This window comes from Lycium barbarum, chromosome 9 (genome assembly GCF_019175385.1).
Source record: "Lycium barbarum isolate Lr01 chromosome 9, ASM1917538v2, whole genome shotgun sequence".
Classification (NCBI taxonomy): domain Eukaryota; kingdom Viridiplantae; phylum Streptophyta; class Magnoliopsida; order Solanales; family Solanaceae; genus Lycium; species Lycium barbarum.
The window spans coordinates 87,276,525-87,297,767 of NC_083345.1; the positions used below are offsets into that span (position 1 = coordinate 87,276,525).

Sequence of the window (21,243 nt, forward strand, 5' to 3'; positions counted from 1 at the left end):
TAACTAAAACTAAAAGAAATATTTAAACGCTAAAAATGGTGTAAAAACTTATGTTCGGTCAAAAATTAGGTGTTCACAGAATGTCCTTCTTTGCTTGGAAACATGAAGAGTTTCCAGGCAAATAAGTGAACACTGTGACTGATTTTTGACCTGACCATTATTTGAAAGGCGAAAAGATATAAAAGAAAAGGATGTAACCGAGTCCTATTTTTGGGCATCCTACATATCCCAGGTTATAAGAGAATCAGGTCACGTGTAGTTCACGTGGGTAAAAGGATGGAGATGAGTTGGAGGATCGAGTGAGGTCCCTTTGAGGTTCCGGTTCGTGGCTCCTGTTATTACATTAAAGAAATGAAAAATACAACAAAAGAAGAAAGGAAATACAAGATCCTATTTACTCTACTTGTCTTGAACCTTCCTTTAGACCTTCACTTGGATCTTCAGTTGTCACCTCACCTTTTTTAGGTGGGTACCTTGATCTCAAAGTATGATCTTGAAGTTAGAATTTGAGACTTCAACTTGCAACTTGGAATGAGTTGTTGATGCTCTTCCGAATAACAGTTCGTAGAATATTCTTGGGATGCTTGTTTCTTGATTAGAAGTTGAGAAGATGGATCTTGAGATGTTGGGCCCCTTATGTGTCAAAGCTAACTCTAGCTGCCTTCGAGATTGATCATTCTTCTTTCTCTTACCAAATACGGAACTTCATTCTTGAATATCAATTCTGTGCTTGCGGGCGAACCTGCAAGCCATCAAAGATAAACAAAAACAAACAAAATTTTTCTGCCCAGTTTGTACTAGGAAAATTTTGTGAGTGTTAGCAAAATCATAAACCACTTGGGACTATATTCGGAGGTAGTCAACCCGAAATTTAAAAACATGACTTTATTTGGAGCTAGTCGACTTGAAAGCACGACTATATTCTGAGAGTAGTCAACCTGCAAGCATGACTATATTCTGAGGATAGTCAACCTAAAATTTAAAAATATTACTGTATTTGGAAGCAGCCAACCTAAAACATGACTTTATTCTGAGGTAGTCAACCTATCAAAATATGACTTTATTCGGAGGTAGTCAACCTGAAATTTAAATACGTGACTGTATTCTGAGGTAGTCAGCCTGAAAATATGACTTTATTTGGAGGTAGTCAACCTAAAATTTAAAAGCATGACTTTATTCTGAAGTAGTCAACCTATGAAAATATGACTTTATTCGGAGGTAGTCAACCTGAAATTTAAATATGTGACTGTATTCTGAGGTAGTCAACCTGAAAATATGACTTTATTTGGAGGTAGTCAACCTGAAATTTAAATACGTGACTGTATTCTGATATAGTCAACTTATGAAAATATGACTTTATTTGGAGGTAGTCAACCTGAATTTTAAATACGTGACTGTGTTCTGAGGTAGTTAACCTGAAATGTAAATACGTGACTGTATTCTGAGGTAGTCAACCTGAAATTTAAATACGTGACTGTATTCTGAGGTAGTCAACCTGAAAATATGACTTTATTTGGAGGTAGTCAACCTGAAATTTAAATACGTGACTGTATTCTGAGGTAGTCAACCTATGAAAATATGACTTTATTTGGAGGTAGTCAACCTGAATTTTAAATACTTGACTGTATTCTGAGGTAGTCAACTTCAAATTTAAATATATGACTGTATTCTGACGTAGTCAACCTGAAATTTAAATACGTGATTGTATTCTGAGGTAGTCAACCTGAAATTTAAAAACATGACTGTATTCTGAGGTAGTCAACCTGAAATTTAAATACGCGACTGTATTCTGAGGTAGTCAACCTGAAAATATGACTTTATTCTTAGATAGTCAACCTATGAAAATATGAGAAAAGCAGGGATTTTTGTTCCCTAAAATACAACCAGGGAATGTCGTACCCTGTGAAGACATGAAAAGAAATAGGAGTTTTTGTTCCCTAAAATGCAATCAGGGAATGTCGTACCCTGTGAAGGCATCATAAAAAGTAGGGGTTGTTGTTCCCTAAAATGCAACCAGGGAATGTCGTACCTTGTGAAATCATGAAAAAGAAGCAGGGGATTTAGTTCCCTAAAATGCAACCTGGGGATGTTGTACCCTGTGAAGTCATAAAAAAAAAATAGAGGTTTCTGTTCCCTAAAATGCAACCAATAATGACATGATTATATGCATATCGAAGGAAAAACAAACATTTGAGAACTTTACTTTATGGCGTTCATCATTTTTTTTTAAGAACTGTTTTCCTAAATTTCTTCGCCCCTGTTTTCAACAAATAAAAATTTGTTAGTCTTAAAATGGTGGTCGGTTTGTGGCCTTCACTCGCTGTGGAAATTGTCTTAGAGCCCATCCCACTTTACGAAAAACAAGGCTGATAGTGATCGACCAAATTGCTTAGAAACAATCTTTGCTTGCGAGAGACCATGATCTTTCAATGCCCACCTTGACTATTTTGTACCCAGTATCATTTTGTGTATGTGGTGTAACCGATCTTATTCTTAGAGTGAATTTTTGTTGTGGTGATCCTTCCCCCTAGCACCTCGAAATAATGTTTTGCTTTTCGGGCAGTTCACTTTCCTGGATAGATCACAAATGGCTTTATGCTGTTGCCGATGCGGTGCGTGCCCAATAGTCTTTGCTCTGTACCGCTAGGAAACTGTAGTCAATTTTGCAGCCTTTTCTTTGCTCTTGAATTTGATGCAGGATTATACCGAAAGGGACTCAAAGAACATACTAGAGATAAGGAGAAGAAAATGACAAAAAATAAAAATAAAAAATAAAAGGAGTTATGTTTAAATAAAAAGGTGTCCCTTTCGGGGAAAGAGGGAAGAGACTTATTTGGAGGTATATGCCGACTTCAATGAATCATGACATGCATTTTGGACTGGACGCTTGATCCGTCTGAGCTGTCTAAATCTCAAAATATAGTAACCTTCAATCCAAAACCGAGCTCTCTACCTAGATCGTGTTCATGCCGGAATATAAGAAGCTCATTCGATCAATGGTTCCCTTTGGGGGTCTTCATCAACTGACCTATCTCAACTTACAATCATCTTATAGTGCCCTTGAGGGTTTTCATCAATAAGACTCTCATTTTATGTTATTTGTTTTTTTGAACTTACAATCATCTTATAGTGCATGTGAGGGTTTTCACCAATAAGACTCTTTTTTATTTTGAACTTATTATCGCCTTATAGTGCCTGTAAGGGTTTTCACCAGTAAGACTCTCTCATTTTTTTCTTTCCTCCTTTGCGTTCAAATAAAGCGTTGTATACAGCACCAAAGTCGTGGCACGCTGATTTGGCATTCTCAAATATCGATTAGAAGGTCTTAAAGGGGAAAGGCAAAAAGAATCATAGATTGAATTACAACTTTGGAACCTTTTTATGAAATATTTGGATAAAAAAGGAAAAAAAGAAAAACAAATGTCACAGTTTCTTCGAATACTAGGGAAATATGATTTTTTTTCTTTTGAGTGGTGGGACCGAACCCCGAAATAGGGCTGCCTACATATCCTTTTAGAAATCAGGTCGAACGTAGTTCAATAAACATATTTGAGGATTTTTTTTGCGCTACATTAGTTCCAAAGAGGGGAAAACAAAGAAAATGTAAACAAAGCTCAAAAGGGCTAGAAAGGGGTGACCGGTGTTTGGATAGTAGAACGACAACCTTTCATCATCCCAACCTGAAAATGCCAAGTACCATAGTGTCGAAGTGAAAGCATACCAAACATAATATCTTTTGACCGAGTCTACGTTAATGGCTATGTCAGCCACCTTTCCTTCTATATCGGACAACTGCAAAGCTCCCTTTGACAACACCTGTTTGATAACATAAGGGCCCTGCCAATTCGGGGCGAAGTTTCCCCTCGCTTCTTCTTGGTGCTGAAGGATGCGTTTCACAACAAGTTGTCCTACCTCAAAATGTCTTGGACGCACCTTCTTGTTGTAAGTGCGAGCCATCCTTTGCTGGTATAACTGGCCAAAGCAAACCGCCGTCAACCACTTTTCATCGATTAACGACAATTATTCTAGTCTAGAATTGACCCATTCAGTGTCATCAATATCTGCTTCAACAATGATTCGAAGAGAGGGGATCTCTACTTCTGCTGGTATGACCGCCTCAGTTCCATAAACTAATAAGTAAGGAGTTGCGCCAACAGACGTACGGATAGTCGTGCGGTACCCTAAAAGAGCAAAAGGCAATTTCTCTTGCCATTGCCTGGATCCTTGTACCATCTTCCAGAGGATCTTCTTGATGTTTTTGTTTGTAGCTTCAACAACTCCATTCGCTTTAGGCCGATAAGGGGTAGAGTTGTGATGTACAATTTTAAATTGCTCACATACCTCCTTCATGAGATGACTATTAAGATTGGCTGCATTTTCCGTGATAATGGTCTTTGGTATACCAAAACGACATATGATGTTAGAGTGAACAAAGTCTACCACCGCTTTCTTGGTGACTGATTTGAACGTAACGGCTTCTACCCATTTGGTGAAGTAGTCAATGACAACTAGAATGAATCTGTGCCCATTAGAAGCTTTTGGCTCAATTGGCCCAATAACATCTATCCCCCAAGCTACGAAAGGCCAAGGAGCAGACATAGGGTGTAACTCCGAAGGGGGTGAAAGAATCCGGTCACTGTGAATTTGGCACTGATGACATTTGCGAACAAAGCGGAAACAATCTCGCTCCATGGTGAGCCAATAGTATCCTGCTCGAAGAATCTTCTTTGCTAGAACATAACCGTTCATGTGCGGGCTACATACTCCCGAGTGTACTTCATTCATGATCATACACATCTCAACAAATTCAAATCCAGGGTCCTTTTGTACAAGATCTCCCCACTCAGAAAGAAACCATTGGAAAGTCGCCTAATAGTTCTTTTTTGATCTCCATCGGCATGTATTGGATACTCTTTTGTTTTTAGGAATCTTTTGATATCATGATACCATGGCTCACCATTTGGCTCTACTTCAATTGTATTGCAATAACCGTGTTGATCCCTAATCTGAATCTCCAACGGATCAATGTAAGCATTGCCTAGGTATGGAAGTATTGAGGCTAAGGTGGCCAAAGCATCAGCCAAATCATTGTGAAATCTGGGAATATATCTGAACTCGATTGACTTAAACCTTTTGCTAAGGTCCTCCAAACATTGTTTGTACGGAATGAGCTTGATGTCTCGAGTTTCCTATTCACCCTGAGCTTGCCGAATGAGTAAGTCAGAATCTCCCAAAACTATTAACTGATGTGCATCCAGATGTATTGCCATGTTTAAACCCATTATGCAAGCTTCATATTCCGCTGTATTATTGGTACAGAAGAAATGAAGTCGTGCCGTGGCGGGATAATGATGCCCCATTGGTGAAATGAGAATTGCCCCAATCTCGACACCTTTAATGTTGACCGCCCCATCAAAGTATAATTTCCAGACGTGACTGCCATCACGAACTTCTTCCTCAACTGAATTAATCTCTTCGTCAGGAAAGTAAGTATTCAAAGGCTCATTCTCATCGTCAACTGGGTTTTCTGCCAAATGATCGGCCAATGCTTGTGCTTTTATAGCGGCGCGGGTGACATAGACAATGTCGAACTCCGTAAGTAAAATCTGTCACTTTGCTAACCTTCCACTCGGCTTAGGTTTCCGAAAGATATACTTCAAAGGATCCATTCGAGATATGAGGTGAGTCGTATAGGATGAAAGATTGTGCTTCAGTTTCTGGGCAACCCAAGTCAAAGCACAACACGTTCTTTCTAAAAATGTGTATTTTACCTCATAGCTTGTGAACTTCTTGCTCAAATAATAGATCGCTTGTTCTTTCTTGCCTATCGCATCATGTTGTCTTAGAACGCACCCAAAGGAATTATCCATCACTGACAGATACAAAAACAAAGGCCTACCAGGTTCTGGCGGGACAAGCACTGGAGGGTTCGATAAATATTCCTTAATCTTATAAAGCCTCTTGACACTCGTCTGTCCACTTGACGGCGGCATCCTTGTTTAATAGCTTGAATAGGGGCTCACATGTAGTGGTGAGCTGAGCGATGAACCTATTGATGTAGTTCAACCTACCAAGAAGACTCATGACTTCAGTTCTGTTCTTCGGGGGCGGTTATTCCCGAATGGCCTTTATCTTGAAGGGGTCTAATTCAATTCCTCGCCGACTAACTATAAACCCTAGAAGTTTCCCAGATGGAACTCCAAATGCACACTTGGCTGGAATGAGGTTGAGGTTGTACTTGCGCAATCTTTCAAAGAACTTTCTCAGATCACGCACATGGTCCGCTTGTGTTTTGGACTTAATGATCACATCATCGATGTACACTTCATCATGTCATGCAAGATAGTAGTCATAGCTCTCATGTAAGTTGCCCCTGCGTTCTTCAAACCAAATGGCATTACCCTGTAATAGTAAGTACCCCATGGGGTGGTGAAGGCGGTCTTTTCTGCATCCTCTTCATCCATCAAAATTTGGTGATACCCAACGTAACAATCCACAAAAGATTGAATCCCGTGTTTGGCATAATTGTCAACAAAAATATGGATGTTAGGCAAAGGAAAGTTGTCCTTTGGACTAGCTTTGTTCAAATCTATATAGTCAACACAAACTCTGGTTTTCCCATCCTTCTTTGGTATGGGCACAACATTTGCTAGCCATGTAGTAAATTGGACGGCCCTGATCACATTTGCACTCAATTGCTTCATGATTTCCTCTTTAATCTTATCACTTACCTCTTTCTTAAATTTTCTTTGCTTTTGTTGGACTGGTGGGAAATCATGGTATGTAGGAAGTTTGTGCACTACCAGATCAACACTCAAACCCGGCATGTTATCATAAGACCAAGCGAACACATCTTTGTATTCAAATAAAACCTGGATTATGTCATCTCTAGTCTTTTGTTCGGCATAAATACTTATCTTTGTTTCTCTAGTTTCCTCAGAAGTTCCCAAATTAATTTCCTCGATTTCATTTAGATTAGGCTTAGGTTTATTCTCAAATTGATCAAGTTCCTTTTTTATTTCTTTAAAAGCCTCTTCTTCATCATATTCATCAACCTCTTGATTCGTTGTTTCGAGATTATACAGCTCTTTAAGTGTCACACCCCGCCCTTGGTAAGGCGTGATTAGCACCCGACACCTTACGAAAACCGAGCGAACCAACTTTATAACTTACATCCTTCGTGTCTCAAATGGAAACAATAGGATTGAGAGGCTAAATACGAACATAATATCATGCATAAGTATATGTACATTGGACCCATGATGCCATTATTACTATTGTCACACTATGACTAAGCTATACATATGAACTGTCTACAAAGCCTCTATGAACATGACTAAAGCATACAAGTCGGGACAGGGCCCCCGACAACAAAATCATATATATACATATCTGGACTCGGCAATGCTCCAGGAAGAAATGGAGCTCACCAATCAGAACTGATACCTGCAGGCAGCCTACTATGGAAGATCCTTGTCTCCTCTATCTACACCTGCAGGCATGAACGCGCATCCACAAGAAAGGACATCAGTACGAACAATGTACTGAGTATGTAAGGCATGAATAATAGTATGATATCGGAATGAAGATAACATAAGATAAGTAAGTAATTATACCTCGTACTCTTCTTAAGATCTATGTCATGTAAACTACTCGTCTACAGGAAAAACATTTCATACACATCCATACACAACATACATACATATGCATTCACATACACTTACTATACATACATCTGTCATATCCGTACCCGGCCCTTTCGGGACTCGGTGTTATCTGTACCCAGCCCTTTCGGGACTCGATGTTATCCGTACTCGGCCCTTGCGGGACTCGATGTTATCCGTACTCGGCCCTTGCGGGACTCGATGTTATACCCAACTGATCAGTGGGATGCAATGCATACATACATACATATATACACATAAAAATACATAAATAAAATCAACGTCATCATTAGCATTACATTATCATCATATCAATCCTTGAAGGATCAACCACCGCAAGATGAAATCGACGATGTCACGAGAGTCTCGAGAATCATGAACTTAGGTAGCACTAGAAATAGAATCGTTATCATTGCTATATCTCACCTCTTAGGAACGAGTAACATGAGGTGAGACCATCAACAATATGTACGGTTAAGGGATTCATGGAATGGCTCAATAGTCTCATAATGCCCTTAAATCATAGCTTCGGAGTTTCAAAAGAAGAGAATCATCATCGTCACAATCATCGTAGAACATATTCCATTTAACATCATAAAAGGCTTTAAGAGTCATGAACTTCGAGCTTTTGAAAACAAGGCGGTTATGGAAACATTTATGGAATCATAACATAGGAATCATGCCTTTGAAAGAAAGGGACGAGCCTTAACATACCTGAGAACTCACGTCTCGGCTTTCCCACCTATCCGGTCTCACAATCTACATATAAGACCATTCATAATATGGTTAGGCCTATTGCTGTATACTTATCCTAAGACTTCAAATTTAATCTCCTTAAAATCTGCCGAAATTCGGGCAGCATCTCCCCTGTTTATATGCCTAGCTCAATTCTCAATTCATAAACCAACAACAACAATAAAAATATCAACACCAATAACATCATTTCCAACTCCAAAGTATTCCATAGAACAGCCCACACGCTGTTTTCCAACTTCCACAACTAACCAACCCGTTATATAATTATTTAACCACGTTTTCTCCATAACTAAGCCGGTACTAACATAAATAGGAAGTGATTCGTACCTTTATCTCGATAATATTGCCGTATCTTCACTTCTCCACCTTGAGCTTAATCCATAACGCATCACTATACAATTTTGTAGTTGTAACTATACGTCGCCTGGACCAGAATTTGGGAATTATACTTTGATTTGCGTGAAAATTGATGAGTGGAAGTTGGTGGAAGTTTCCAGAGGTTTGGGGAAGCTTAGAGGGTGCTGTTTAAGGGGGTAAAGCCCTTCTTACAAGCTTCTAGGCTTGGGTTGCACCGACCTAGAAAATGGTCAGCGCGTTCGCGCAGCTTCTTGGCGCGTTCGCGCTGACTTATTCCACTGCCTGCATGTTCGTTCAGTAAAAGGGTCATAACTTTTGATCCCGATGTCGGGTGAGGGCCCACGACCTATGGTTGTAAAGCTAATTCAATTATCTACAACTTTCATTCTTGGTTTTTTTCCAAATTCCAAACTTATAATATGGTTTTGGCCCCTCCAAGTCTGATCATCCGAAACTGTTTCCTTAAATCGTCCTTTTGGAGGGTTTGGCTTATGGGTCCTTCTTAGGACTTGCTCAAATTTCCATATACTACTCATATGTCTCTTCACATGTCCTTCATGAAACTCCAGCATGTGTGCCCCACTTTGCTTACAACAACGAGGGCTTTTCGGCAAGTGACATATGAACCGATTCACCCCATATGCTCTCCACATGTCATATATATGCCATTATTACACTATTGTAATATAACCTTTCTCCTTAATCCTCACATAACTTTGCTCTTCCTCAGACCCATACTAAGCCGTCTACGACCTTGGTAGCGCGAAATTTTCCGGGGTGTAACATTAAGATCTGGGAGTGAATTCCGCATGCATGTCATGTTATTAAAGCCGACATTAATGAAACTGAAATGAAAATTAAATAACAAAATTAGGGAAAAGGAGAAGATAAAATTGACCAAAAAACTGAAACTTTATTTTATTGAATTGGAAAGGATAGAAGGGTTAACATTAGAGCATAGCAACTAAACTATCTGGATTACCACCCAGGGAATAATACAAATATAGGAAAAACATCAAAATAAACTACCAAGACACCTTCCTTGCTGGGAGAGGAGTAGCTTCCCAGTTGGTGAGCTTGAATTCTTGGCCAATACGTTGCACATCTGCATGACTAGGGCCTTCACCAATCTGAACCATGTTTACCCCATAGAACATTTCTTTGAGACCTTGACATATTTCGTCCATGTCATCTTGGACAGACATGTCCTTGTTCTCTTCAAGACGTGACCTAGTAAAAGACTTGGCAATTTCCAAACCTTATTTTTCTACTCTTTTTCCCATTTCCTATCATCTTTAGTTGGCCTAAAGCCCAAACCAAAAGTATCTTGATTACCAAATGGAGAGATAGGGTAAACAATTCCTTGCAACGACACCCCCAAGCCCTTTCCTGGCTTATAACCATTTTGCAGCATTTGTGTAGCCACCATGACCGAAGTAGAGGATAGATGAGGCTCTGGGATAGGCTTCCCTTCCATAAACTGATCAACTGCCACTATCTCAAAGGTCTGAAATACGAGGGATTCACAACCTTCCTTGGCCTCGACGCATGGGACGGAAGGGTCTCTATATATTGAAAGATCATCTTCACCGTGAAAAATAATTTCTTGTTTCTCATATTCAAACTTGACAACTTGGTGTAAAGTAGATGACACCGCTCTGGCTGCATGGATCCATGGCCTTCCTAAAATCAAGTTGTAGGAAGTGTCCATGTCTATAACTTGGAATGTGATCCCGAAATCAACAGGTCCAATTTTTAAAGTAAGATCAATCTCACCAATGACGTCTCTTTTTGCGCCATCGAAAGCTCGAACACACACATTGTTAGTACGAATTCTATCTATGCTGATTTTCGAACTCTGCAAAGTAGAGAGGGGGCAGATGTCCACACCCGATCCTCCATCAATCATGACTCATTTCACATAATTTTCTTCACATTTGACAGTTAAATGCAAAGCCTTGTTATGTCCGGCTCCTTCCATAAGCAACTCATCGTCGGTGAAAGTGATTCTATTCACCTCAAATATTCTATTGGCCATCTTTTCTAAGCGACTTACGGTTGTTTTGTCCGAAACATGTGCCTCATTCAGAATTCTAATCAATGCTTGACGGTGCTCTTTAGAATGCATGAGCAAAGATAGTAATGAAATCTGAGCAGGAGTTTTTTCTCAAATGATCAACAATAGAGTAATCTTGAACTTTCATCTTCTTCATGAACTCTTCAGCCTCTTCTTCGGTAATAGGTTTTTTCACTGGAAATTGGCTATCCCTGGCATGTTTGGCTCTCCTTAATTATTCTGGAGCATAACACCTTCCAGAATGCGTTAAGCCACTGGTTTCATCTATTTCTTCAATAATCTCTTTGCCCTTGTAAGTCACAGTGGTTTTGTTGTAGTTCCATGGGACAGTTTTCATGTCGTCACTGGAAGTTGTGTCGTGTGATTTATCACAATTGGTTCTGTCATCTTTCCTAAACCATTCTGATTTTGACGAAACCTGGGAAAACCACTAGGAACATATAATTTTGGTCCAGTCACTGATATCTCTTTTTTATTTGTGGCTCCAGGGACATACAATATCAACTTCCCCGAGCCCTTGAGATTTGCATTAGAACTTGCATCTTTTACAATCAACAGTGCTTCTTGTGCGAACTTTGTCACCATACCCAACCCCTCTTTTAAGGTGTCAATTTCCATTACTGTTTTTCCTGTTTTCTTGTATTCCTTATCATCACAGATCATCCCAACAACATGAGCATTGTTGTGAGCAGGAAGTGGGTTGTTGGTGACATTCGGAGCCTCTTCGTCATGTATCACAATTGCTTTGTCATTAATTAGCTTCTCAATGGCTCTCTTAAAAGTAAAACAATTTTCTGTGCTATGACCTTGAGTGTTAGAATGATACTCGCACCTGACAGTGGGGTCAAAACCTCTTGAATTTGGGTTCACATTATACGGCATGATAGGTTCAATTAAACCCAATTGTATTAATTTCCGCATCAGGCTTGTGTATGATTCTCTAAGGTGCAGGCGCCCTCCATTAGGACGTGGATTATAAGGTTCTTGAAAATTTTGTTGTTGGGGACGAAAGCCTTGTGGAGCAGGCGCCCTCCATTGTTGGCTTTGAGGAGGTTGGGCATATGCCTGGGTGTTGAAAACCGTATATTAGGGTGGAGCAATTGAGTAGTGGGGATCCTGATGCGGATAAAAATTTTGAGGTGAGTTGGATTGTCCCTGTTGGACTTGGTGGTTTGTCCCCCCTTTGAGTAGCACTGGACCTTGATGCCATCATAGATCCTTCCTCTTTCTTTTTTCGATTTCCAAAACCACTAGACCCATTTTGAATTGCTTGGGCGGTAGCCTTGAGTGCTACTTGACTCACAATTTTGCCGGACTTGATGCCATTTTCAGCCATTTCCCCAACTTTAATTGCTTCTGCGTATGTCTTTCCCACTGTGGAAAGAAAGTAGTGGAAGTAATCAGGTTCTTGTGCCTGGAGGAAAACATCAATCATTTCCGACTCCTTCATCGGCGGTTTGACCCTGGCAGCTTATTCTGTCCTCTTGATAGCATATTCTCTAAATCTCTCGGTAGGCTTTTTCTTCATACTGGCGAGAGAAGTGTGATCAGGCAAAATATCAATGTTATACTGAAATTGTCGAACAAGATCTCCTGCCATGTCATCCCATGTAGGCCAATTAGAAATATCTTGGTCGATAAACCATTCTGAGGAAATCCCCGGTAGACTTTCTCCAAAATATGCCATGAGCAATTCTTCCTTACTCCCTGCCCCCCTTAGTTGATTGCAATACTTCTTCAAGTGTGCTACGGGGTCACCGTGACCATCGTACTTCTCAAACTTCGGAGTCTTAAAACCAAAGGGAAAATAAACATTGGGGAACATGCATAAATCTCTGAATGAGATGCTTTTTGGACCTCTTAATCCTTGCATATTCCTCACACTCTGCTCTAGACTCTTCATTTTTCTAGCCATTTCTTCTTGTTCCTCATTCTTAGCAGTTTTCTCGATCTCGGCGGGGGAACTATACTGCTGAAAGGGGTTATATGTGTCTGGGACTTTAAAAGTCAATTCCGGAGAATAATATTGATCGTGGTGACCTTCAGATGGAGGCTCATTATTGGACTTCTGTACCAACGTTGGTTGAGGGATTGTAGTAGTTTGTACAGTGGGGATGAAAAGTGGGTTATTTCTGAGGGGTGCATTTGGAGGGCGCACAGTGGAAGTTCCAAAAATGTTGGATATGTTAACATGTGGACCAAATCCAGGAGGAAAGAGTGGATCACTTGTCGGGGTTTCAATGGGAATTGACATAGTCACATCCGGGAATCCAGGGATTGAAGATGGTGGAGCTTGCCCATTCATCCAAGCCTGGTACATGTCAGCCATTTGTTGTCTCAACATCCTTACTTCCTCTGCTGATGCTGATTCATGTTGAACCATCTGACTTCGAGATTCATCACCGTCTGACTCGTTTCCATCCTTATGGGCCATTATCCCCTTTCTTTGGGACCTTGTGTTATATTCGTGAGGAGCCAGTTCAACCACAAACCAACCACCTTATCTTTAAGACAAGAACAAACAAGTTAGGGTTTAGCATTTTGCAGATATTAATCACACGTTGCATGCCATGCACTAAATTATTTCCCATCTAATATGAGCATCGGAAGGCTTTCATGTTTCATCCCGGCTTTTAGGTGAATTCATTTTTTTTTCTCTTTCGGTGATTTTGAAGTATTTTGATCGAACCCATTAAGGGATGCCTACGTATCATGTTAAACATGAATCAGATCATTACGTAGTTCATGACAAAAAAACAAATTTGGATTTTTGAATCAACCAAAAATATTTTTATTGACTTTCAAATTAGTATTTTTCCATACAAATACGTAAAGGAAAATAACCAAAAAGAAAGGCACCATAGACTCGAAAAGACTAAATCGGGACTAGAATATCAACAACAAACTAAAAATAAAGACTCGAAAAGAGTCAATCTCAAAATACAACTACTGAACTAGAAATCCTAATAATTATAACTAAACTTCAATCTTCAAAAATTTGTGATCTGCTATGTGAACCAATGCATATCTGCTCAAGGTGCTTCTAGCCCAGGCTGACCCCCTAACATGCGGTATATCTGCTTCAGGTCTGCTGTGAAGTGGCGTGCGAGGGTAGGCACCTCACTAGCAAATTGCTCATAACCCATCCCCTGACAGTCCAGACAACTTTGAGCAACATGAACAGCTAAATGGTAAACAGGTTCTCTAACATCCTGATAGTTCTGCTCTAAGTCTCGGACTTGCTGCTGGCGAGTAGTGGCTATCTCTCTTATACCTGCCTCACGATTCAATGCTAATTAAAGCTGGTTTCGAATTCTTGCTCGATCATTCATTAATTGGTTCCTTTCTACACCAAACTGAACTCTTTCTTTGTCAAATTCAGCTTGTTGTCGAACCTGCAGGGTCAAGAATTGAGCTTTCTCATCTTCAAAATGCGCTTTCTCTGCATAAAAAAGGTCTCACTTCTCATCAAGCTTCCTCTGTAACTGATCCACAGCTTGCGTGACAATGCTTAAGTCCTCATACAAGGTCTGAATGATAGAGCGATGTTTCCTCACAGCTGTTTTGCGGGCTGTCGTAACTCTAGCATGCACTTCTGCCTCCATCTGGGCTAAATACTCTCTGGAATTTGTTAGCTCGTTATCGAGAGCGTGTAGAGTGGACTGATAATTTTTCTCCACATCTAAATGGGTTTGCATGATCCTCGCCTCGTATACAGCCTGTTGCTCATTTAATCTAGCTCAAAACTCATGTTCAACCTCCAGACGGGCCTGCTAAACTCTTGCTCTGACCTCTGATTCTCTGTCCAACTTTCTTTTTCTAGACCCCTCGGGCCCTTTTTCAGATAGGGATGGCTTGCGCAACCATGAAAGGTACCCAGGAACTACTCGCCCCCTGTCGCGATCCTCTACCATTTCTCTCAATTCGGAGATTATGCCTCCATACCAAATCTTCAGTATTCCATAACTATCAAAAGGAAAGCATGGAGAAGTGTCATACATAAATATGCTCATGTTTTCCTCTCGAGGAATTTCTTGAAGTCTACCTAGCTGTCGCATAACCCGAAGTCGGGCATAAGGTTGGACACCCCTGAGCCCAATTAGTACTAGAAAAGGATGGTGCGAGGACATACAAATGACTTCAAGTGCAGGGAACTAGTGGTAGTTCCAAATAATCTTATCAGCAGTCAACTTAGAGAGTCTTTCCTCCCAGGCTTTGATACCGATTGGTAGATCACACTTCTCGACCCTTTCTTCATGCTCGGCCATGTAGTTCACCCAATCATCATTGAATTTTAGTGCAAAATGATGACGATAGAAGTGTTCAAGAAACCAAATTTGTGAAAGAATGTTGCATCCCTCAAAATATATAGCACCTTCTTTACATTTGGTTAGTGCTCGGAAGATGTCCCCAAGAATCATGGGTATGAGAGTGGGGTTATTCATCGTAGTCAATGCCTGTACTACTCCAGCCAAATGAATATCAATTTGTTTATCTCGCTCAAGGAAAACAATACAGCCTAGGAACGCAACCATGAAAGCAAAGCGTCTATGTAATTTCCATGTCTCGATTTCCCTTTTGTTGTTAAGTTGACCCAAATACTTCTCAAATTCTTCTTCTTGCCCGTAACTTTCGTATAAAAACTCCAAAGAAACCCAACCGCTTTCTAAACTTGCTTCCTTCATTTTATTGATTTTTAAATAATTCAAAAACTTAGTTCCTTCCACAGGTTTCAGAACTATGGGTCTTTTATTACGAAGATCAGAACCCTGGAGCTTAGAGCCCATCCCTATGAAGCCTGCAATTTCTTTTAGGGTCGGTGTCATTTCACAGTCCGAGAATCGAAACACATTATTCTTATGGTCCCATACCTGAACCAATGCCTCAAACACATCTCTCCTAGGTTTGATTTCCATCATATGCACCAGATGCCCCAAATGAACTTTTACTTGCCTTTGCTCATATCCCTCCATGTTTCTCCACCATTGCCATAGTTTCAATGGTATTTCATCGACAATCATGAACTTTGGTACCCTTCAACCCTGGGCCTTTTGTCACACACTCCTCTAGTTGGTAGCGACATATTGTACCTTTAGGAAAAGGGACAGAAAGAAAATTAAGATTGAAACCTACTAAGACACAAAATTCCCGATTTTCTCGAGTATATAAAAAAACACTTAAAAGAATGAGGAACTTAAAGTAGATTTGGCCAAGACACGGGTCCTTAGTAAATTAATTTTTTTTCGAAACAAACTCTGATAGACTTCATAGGAGGTTTTAAGACTAATTAAGGAAACGATCAAACGGAGCGTAAAACTAACTAATGGGACTATTTTTACAAGATACAATATATTTATACTTTCGAGTAGAGTTTTAAAATTGTCTTAGCAAAAAATGGACGAAGGCGGGACCACAAAGTAATCAGTTTTGCAAAATCAACCTTTATTGTGACCGAATAGGAGACAAGATTGACAAAGTCGTTACCCTTACGAAAACAACATTTATTTACTCTCCATTGCAAAATTTAAAGCTATTTTGATAAAGATGGCCAAAAGCAAAAACTAAAAGACTTAAAATTAGCTTTCCTTTTTTTAAAAAAAAAATGGGGTCGAACCATAGAGAGTTGCCTACGTATCACACCGAATGGTGAGAATCAGACCCGCGTAGTTCGTTAAACTAGCTTAGACTCTTGAAAAGCTTGTTTTTTATTTTTTTTATTTTTTTTCACCAATAATCCTCGACCTTTTTTTTTTTTTTTTTGCAAAACAAGATTTTTTTTATATATTTTTAAAAAAATGGAGGATAATTATTTCTCCCTTATTCTTCCTAATCAACCTAAAAACCGGTCAACATGCAAAGGCCTTCCAAAAAAAATATGTTTTCATATAGCACATAAAATGAACATGGTGGTCTTTTGAAATGGATACCTGTCTTAGACGGACCTGGCCCCTGTGCCGAGTCCCACTAAGTCAAATGCACGTGATGTAAATAAAGCATAGCCTACTAGGGATAATCATTACTTCTGGCTTGTTCGGCTAGCTTTAACATCCTAAAGGAGGAGGTGTCTAGACTGGCTTACCCGAGCGGATAACTCGAGCCGGGGAAGGGCCAGATCGCCGGTAGCAGAGCTTTTTCGGCTTCACTGGTGGTCCAACCCCGCCTAACATGTGTGACTGCTAATTATCCTGAACCAGGAGCGTAACCGCCCACAGGCTCATTCAGACAGAAAATTTTGTGGAGCGTATGTGCACACACAGTGAACAGTGGTGAATGTGTTCAGAGACTCAGTGGGGTGCGCAAGAGAAGACAGTTTATATATGAAGTCACATAATATCAAAGCAGTAAATACGCAGCAAATAGCACATTAGGCCAACAAGCACAGAATATATCCAAGAAATAAAGAAAGCCAAATACAAGTAAATATATAAAGCTCGAATTCTGGTTATTCCCCAACAGAGTCGCCATCTGTCACACCCCTTTTTTTCCGTAATAAAAAATAAATTTGATTTGTTTCTTATTTAAAAGGGTTTTTCCAATTAAAGTGACATTTTGAGAAGGGATTATTTATTTATTACAGAGTCGCCACTTGGAATTGAGTTTTGGTGTTCCAAGTCACCTTATTGAATCCCTAATCAAAAGGAAAGTTGACTCTTTATTTATTGGTCTGCGAAAACAAAAGTACGGATAAGAAATTCTATTGACCGAGGGGAAGGTATGAGGCACCTCTCGAGTCCCGTGGTTCTAGCACGTTCGCTTTATCAACTTATATTCGGCTTAAAATTATTTTGTAGGATACATTATGCTTATGAACTTGAGATTACGAATAGTAAATAACAAAAGTGACAATAACTATTATCTTTATTAATGCCATAGGCTGCATATTTCACTTGAAAACGAAATTAGAATTATACAAATTGAATTCCATTTTTTAAGTACAACGCATGCGACTTGAATTTTTAACATGATACGTGAAATTATATTGAAGTCTAACTAGTAAGACCAATTGCTAATAACTCAAAGCTGAATGGATAACAACATGACCGAATGATTTTTATTCAAGTATTTAACCTTATCTTTCATATTTGATGGCTTGAAATTCAGCTTTTAATTAGGAAGTGATAAAACAAGATAGGTATTAAGTCCATTCTCGGCTAAAACACTACCAGTTTATGGCACTTATAAGGATAGCCTAATTTCTCTTGACACTATATGTCACAAAAGTAGCTATTTAAACCTACCGAAACGTAGCGACGAGGAATTAAAGAAACCATTAATACACTGATCCATCCAAACATTATACTAACAATAATAAAAAAGAACCAAATCTCGAACACTAACGAATGGAAATACTAATTAGATAATGCTATATGCTATGTACGAATAAACTAGGCATACCAGTAAATGTGATTCAATTAAAGCGATAACATGCAACTAGGAAAAAACACTAAAAGTATGTAATAACGACGATCAGTTTACTAGAGTTATAGAACATATGTCAAACACAAATATTTACATTAAAATATGACGGCTAGTACTTATTCTTTATGTATATCATTTTTTCTTGTATCTTGTAACATGAATTTAATTCAAGCCATAGTAGATTAGCTAGCATATTGCACTGGAGCCTTAATCTACCCCGAAAAAGTTAAAGTTACTGTTTTTATTCCTTGTGGTAAAATATTAGAAGGAACCAACTTGAACTCGCATACAATACTGAATCTTTATAGATGAGATCGACATTTTTGAACAAAGTTTCTTAACATATTTTTGACAGCTTAAGACCTTAATGAAAAACATTGGATTTGAGAAATTGAAGAAATTCGCATAAGAAGAAGATAAATGATATCAAACTAAAGAAGAGGACACTGATATATCTCAAAGACCTTCACTTTAACATTCAAAAGAAAGAATTCCAAAGCAGCTATCATTATTCAACTTCCATCGTCACATACCAATAACACAACTTAATTAAATGATGTGATCAAGCTTTAACACACAAGGGTATTGAAATGAGCAAAAGAAGAGTGAAAAATAGGAACCTGTTGATACGATGAAACTGCAACGAAATAAGTTTTGATGCCAAAATCAACAAGAAACAGTAATAAGAACTCCACCGTTGGAACTCGATCGGGAACCAGAACTCAGAATCGCAAACTCTCAAAGATCTTTTTTGGTAAGAAAACTACTCTCTTTTTATATTTTTGCATTACTCGTTCTCTGTTCTTGTCCCTGTGTATATTGTGTAGTGTGTTATATAGGATAACGTGTGTGGAAGAGTTTGAGTTGGAGTGGGAAACAGGGGGGTGGGGGTGGGGGGGGGGGGGGGAATAGGACTTTTAGAGATAATATTTGGTTGAGGGTTTTAAGTGAGGAGGTTTAAAGGGATTAGGATGGGGGAAGATAGGATGAGGACCTGAGGTGCGGGATTTACTAAGGGATAATGTTTGGGGTGAAATTTTTTAGGAGTTTGGGAGGTTTGAGGTTAGTTTGGTGAGAGTTTTAAGGGTGAAGGATTGTAAGGGATAATGAGGGGTTAACGTTGGGTTTGGTAGGGGAAAATTAGGTTGCTGATTAGAGTAGTCTTAGTTAGTACTTTTCTTTTCTTAGTTGTTTTTGTCTTTTAGTTTATCATGTCTTTTTCCTTTTTGGGTCATTTGTTTCTTCTTTTTATTTCTTTAAAATATAATAAAATGATAAAATATATATTTATCTTTAGACAAATAAAATATAGAAAAGTTAAATAGCTAGTCCAAAATAAGACTAACTAAGAAAACTATTAAAAATCATTAGCTTATTTATTAAAACCTAAATTATAAGAAAACATATATTTTTTTTAAATTTTCTTTTCTTTTGAACGACAAATTTAACGTAAAATGTGACTCTATTTTTGTAACTTCCGATATTTAAATGCAAAACTTACTAAAAAATGAGATAAAAATTAAAATATCTAACTAACCCTAAAAGAAATATTTAAACGCTAAAAATGGTGTAAAAACTTATGTTCGGTCAAAAATTAGATGTTCACAGTCATCTCCCTTATAGCCCCCATATTCATCATAGTCATACTCTCCATTGCTAGAGGCATAACATTCGTAATCGTCTCCACAAGATCCCAAGGCTACAGAAGACATCCTTATATCTTCTTCTCCTTATGTCTTCTCTTCTTGTACCTACAAAACGAGCAAACAGGATTAGTAGTAAAGTTCCTCACGTCACTCGTATTTGGACTCAAGCTTACCTCTCAACCTAAAGCTTCTTCCAAAGTTGGTCAAAAATCCTTTAATCCAACTCAATTCACAAGATTGCTAACCTTTGTGGAGGAATAGATTCTTGTTAATCGAAAAACGGCCGATTCGATAAAGCAAAAGGACTTGAGCCAAGAAAATTCAACGATATTAAAACGAGAAAAGGCTTGAAAGAATTTGAATGAAATGAAATTAAGGACTAAAGAACTAATCAACAACTAACTAAGGTCAATTACTAGTATTAATTAGCTTGGAAGATCAAAGAAAGGATGAACAAGTACCTAGCAAAACCTAGAACCCAAAATGTCGTGAAACTGAATTGGAACACGAACTTGAAATGCAATTTCGGGTAAATACGGGTACATCTAGGAGTTGGGGCTTTGTATATGGGTTGTTTATGGCTCGTGGTAACACCCGAAAATGGCCATTGAGGGCCCACAAGTGGAAGCATAAAACGTGTTTGTGGAGTACGTTTTATGCTTTGGATGTACGTCCCGTACTTTGAATGTATGCCCTGGGCTTTGGGAATGTACGTCCCGTACTTTAAAGTACGGGCTACACTTGTATCACATACATTGAGTGAATTTTTCAGCAACTTATTGGAATTTTTGGCAATGTACGCCCTCCAAGGTATGCCTAACACTTTGAAGTACGTCCAGTACTTTGTGGACGTACTTTGCTTCAGTTATTTCGTCTTTCACTAATTTTCCTCAAATTTTGGGCCAAATTTCTTAGATCTGATGATGTTTTGGGGCCCACACAACCTAGGACTTGCCCCTTTTGGTCCAACAAACAACTTTTCTCCTTGACTTGGAATTTTTTTTTGATTGGACCTTCCTTTTGACTCTTCTTCTCAAGATGAAGATATGAATGTCTTCAAGAACATGAAGAACATTCAAATTTCCAAGTACCTAAATTCCAACTCATTTTTCTTCCAAATTTTGGATCTAAGGTCCTTTTGACATGGAGAACAAAGCCCACTAACTAATTAGCTTCAATTTCAACTCAATCATCAAAACCCACTTTCAAGTTCTTCAAAACCCAAAAATGGTAGATCCTTCAAATTAGCTCCAAATTAGCTCAAATTTTGAATCTAAGTTCTCTTTTATGTCCAATAGGTTTCAACCTCCAATTTTACCAAAAT

The 21,243-nt window shown here is 38.8% G+C and overlaps 1 protein-coding gene across 2 annotated transcripts; it reads right to left on the bottom strand.

The window, feature by feature from the left end:
• Nucleotides 1–46: 46 nt before the first annotated feature.
• LOC132609062 (uncharacterized) lies at nucleotides 47–19,613 on the bottom strand. Of its 2 annotated transcripts, none has more exons than XR_009570662.1 (2): nucleotides 18,894–19,613; nucleotides 47–7,492 (listed from the first exon to the last, which is right to left on the bottom strand). XR_009570662.1 is itself a non-coding variant. In XM_060322892.1 (2 exons), the coding sequence occupies exon 2, from the start codon at nucleotides 13,286–13,288 to the stop codon at nucleotides 12,326–12,328; it is 963 nt and encodes a 320-aa protein (XP_060178875.1). In that variant the 5' UTR covers nucleotides 13,289–15,944; nucleotides 18,894–19,613; the 3' UTR covers nucleotides 7,502–12,325. The 2 variants fall into 2 exon arrangements, 1 of the variants encoding a protein (XP_060178875.1); XM_060322892.1 differs by lacking the exon at nucleotides 47–7,492 and adding an exon at nucleotides 7,502–15,944.
• Between the last annotated feature and the right edge of the window lie 1,630 nt (nucleotides 19,614–21,243).

Bases quoted from the DNA above. Each gene is read 5' to 3' on its own strand.
- LOC132609062 (XM_060322892.1), bottom strand. From the start codon at position 13,288: ATGGCCCATAAGGATGGAAACGAGTCAGACGGTGATGAATCTCGAAGT.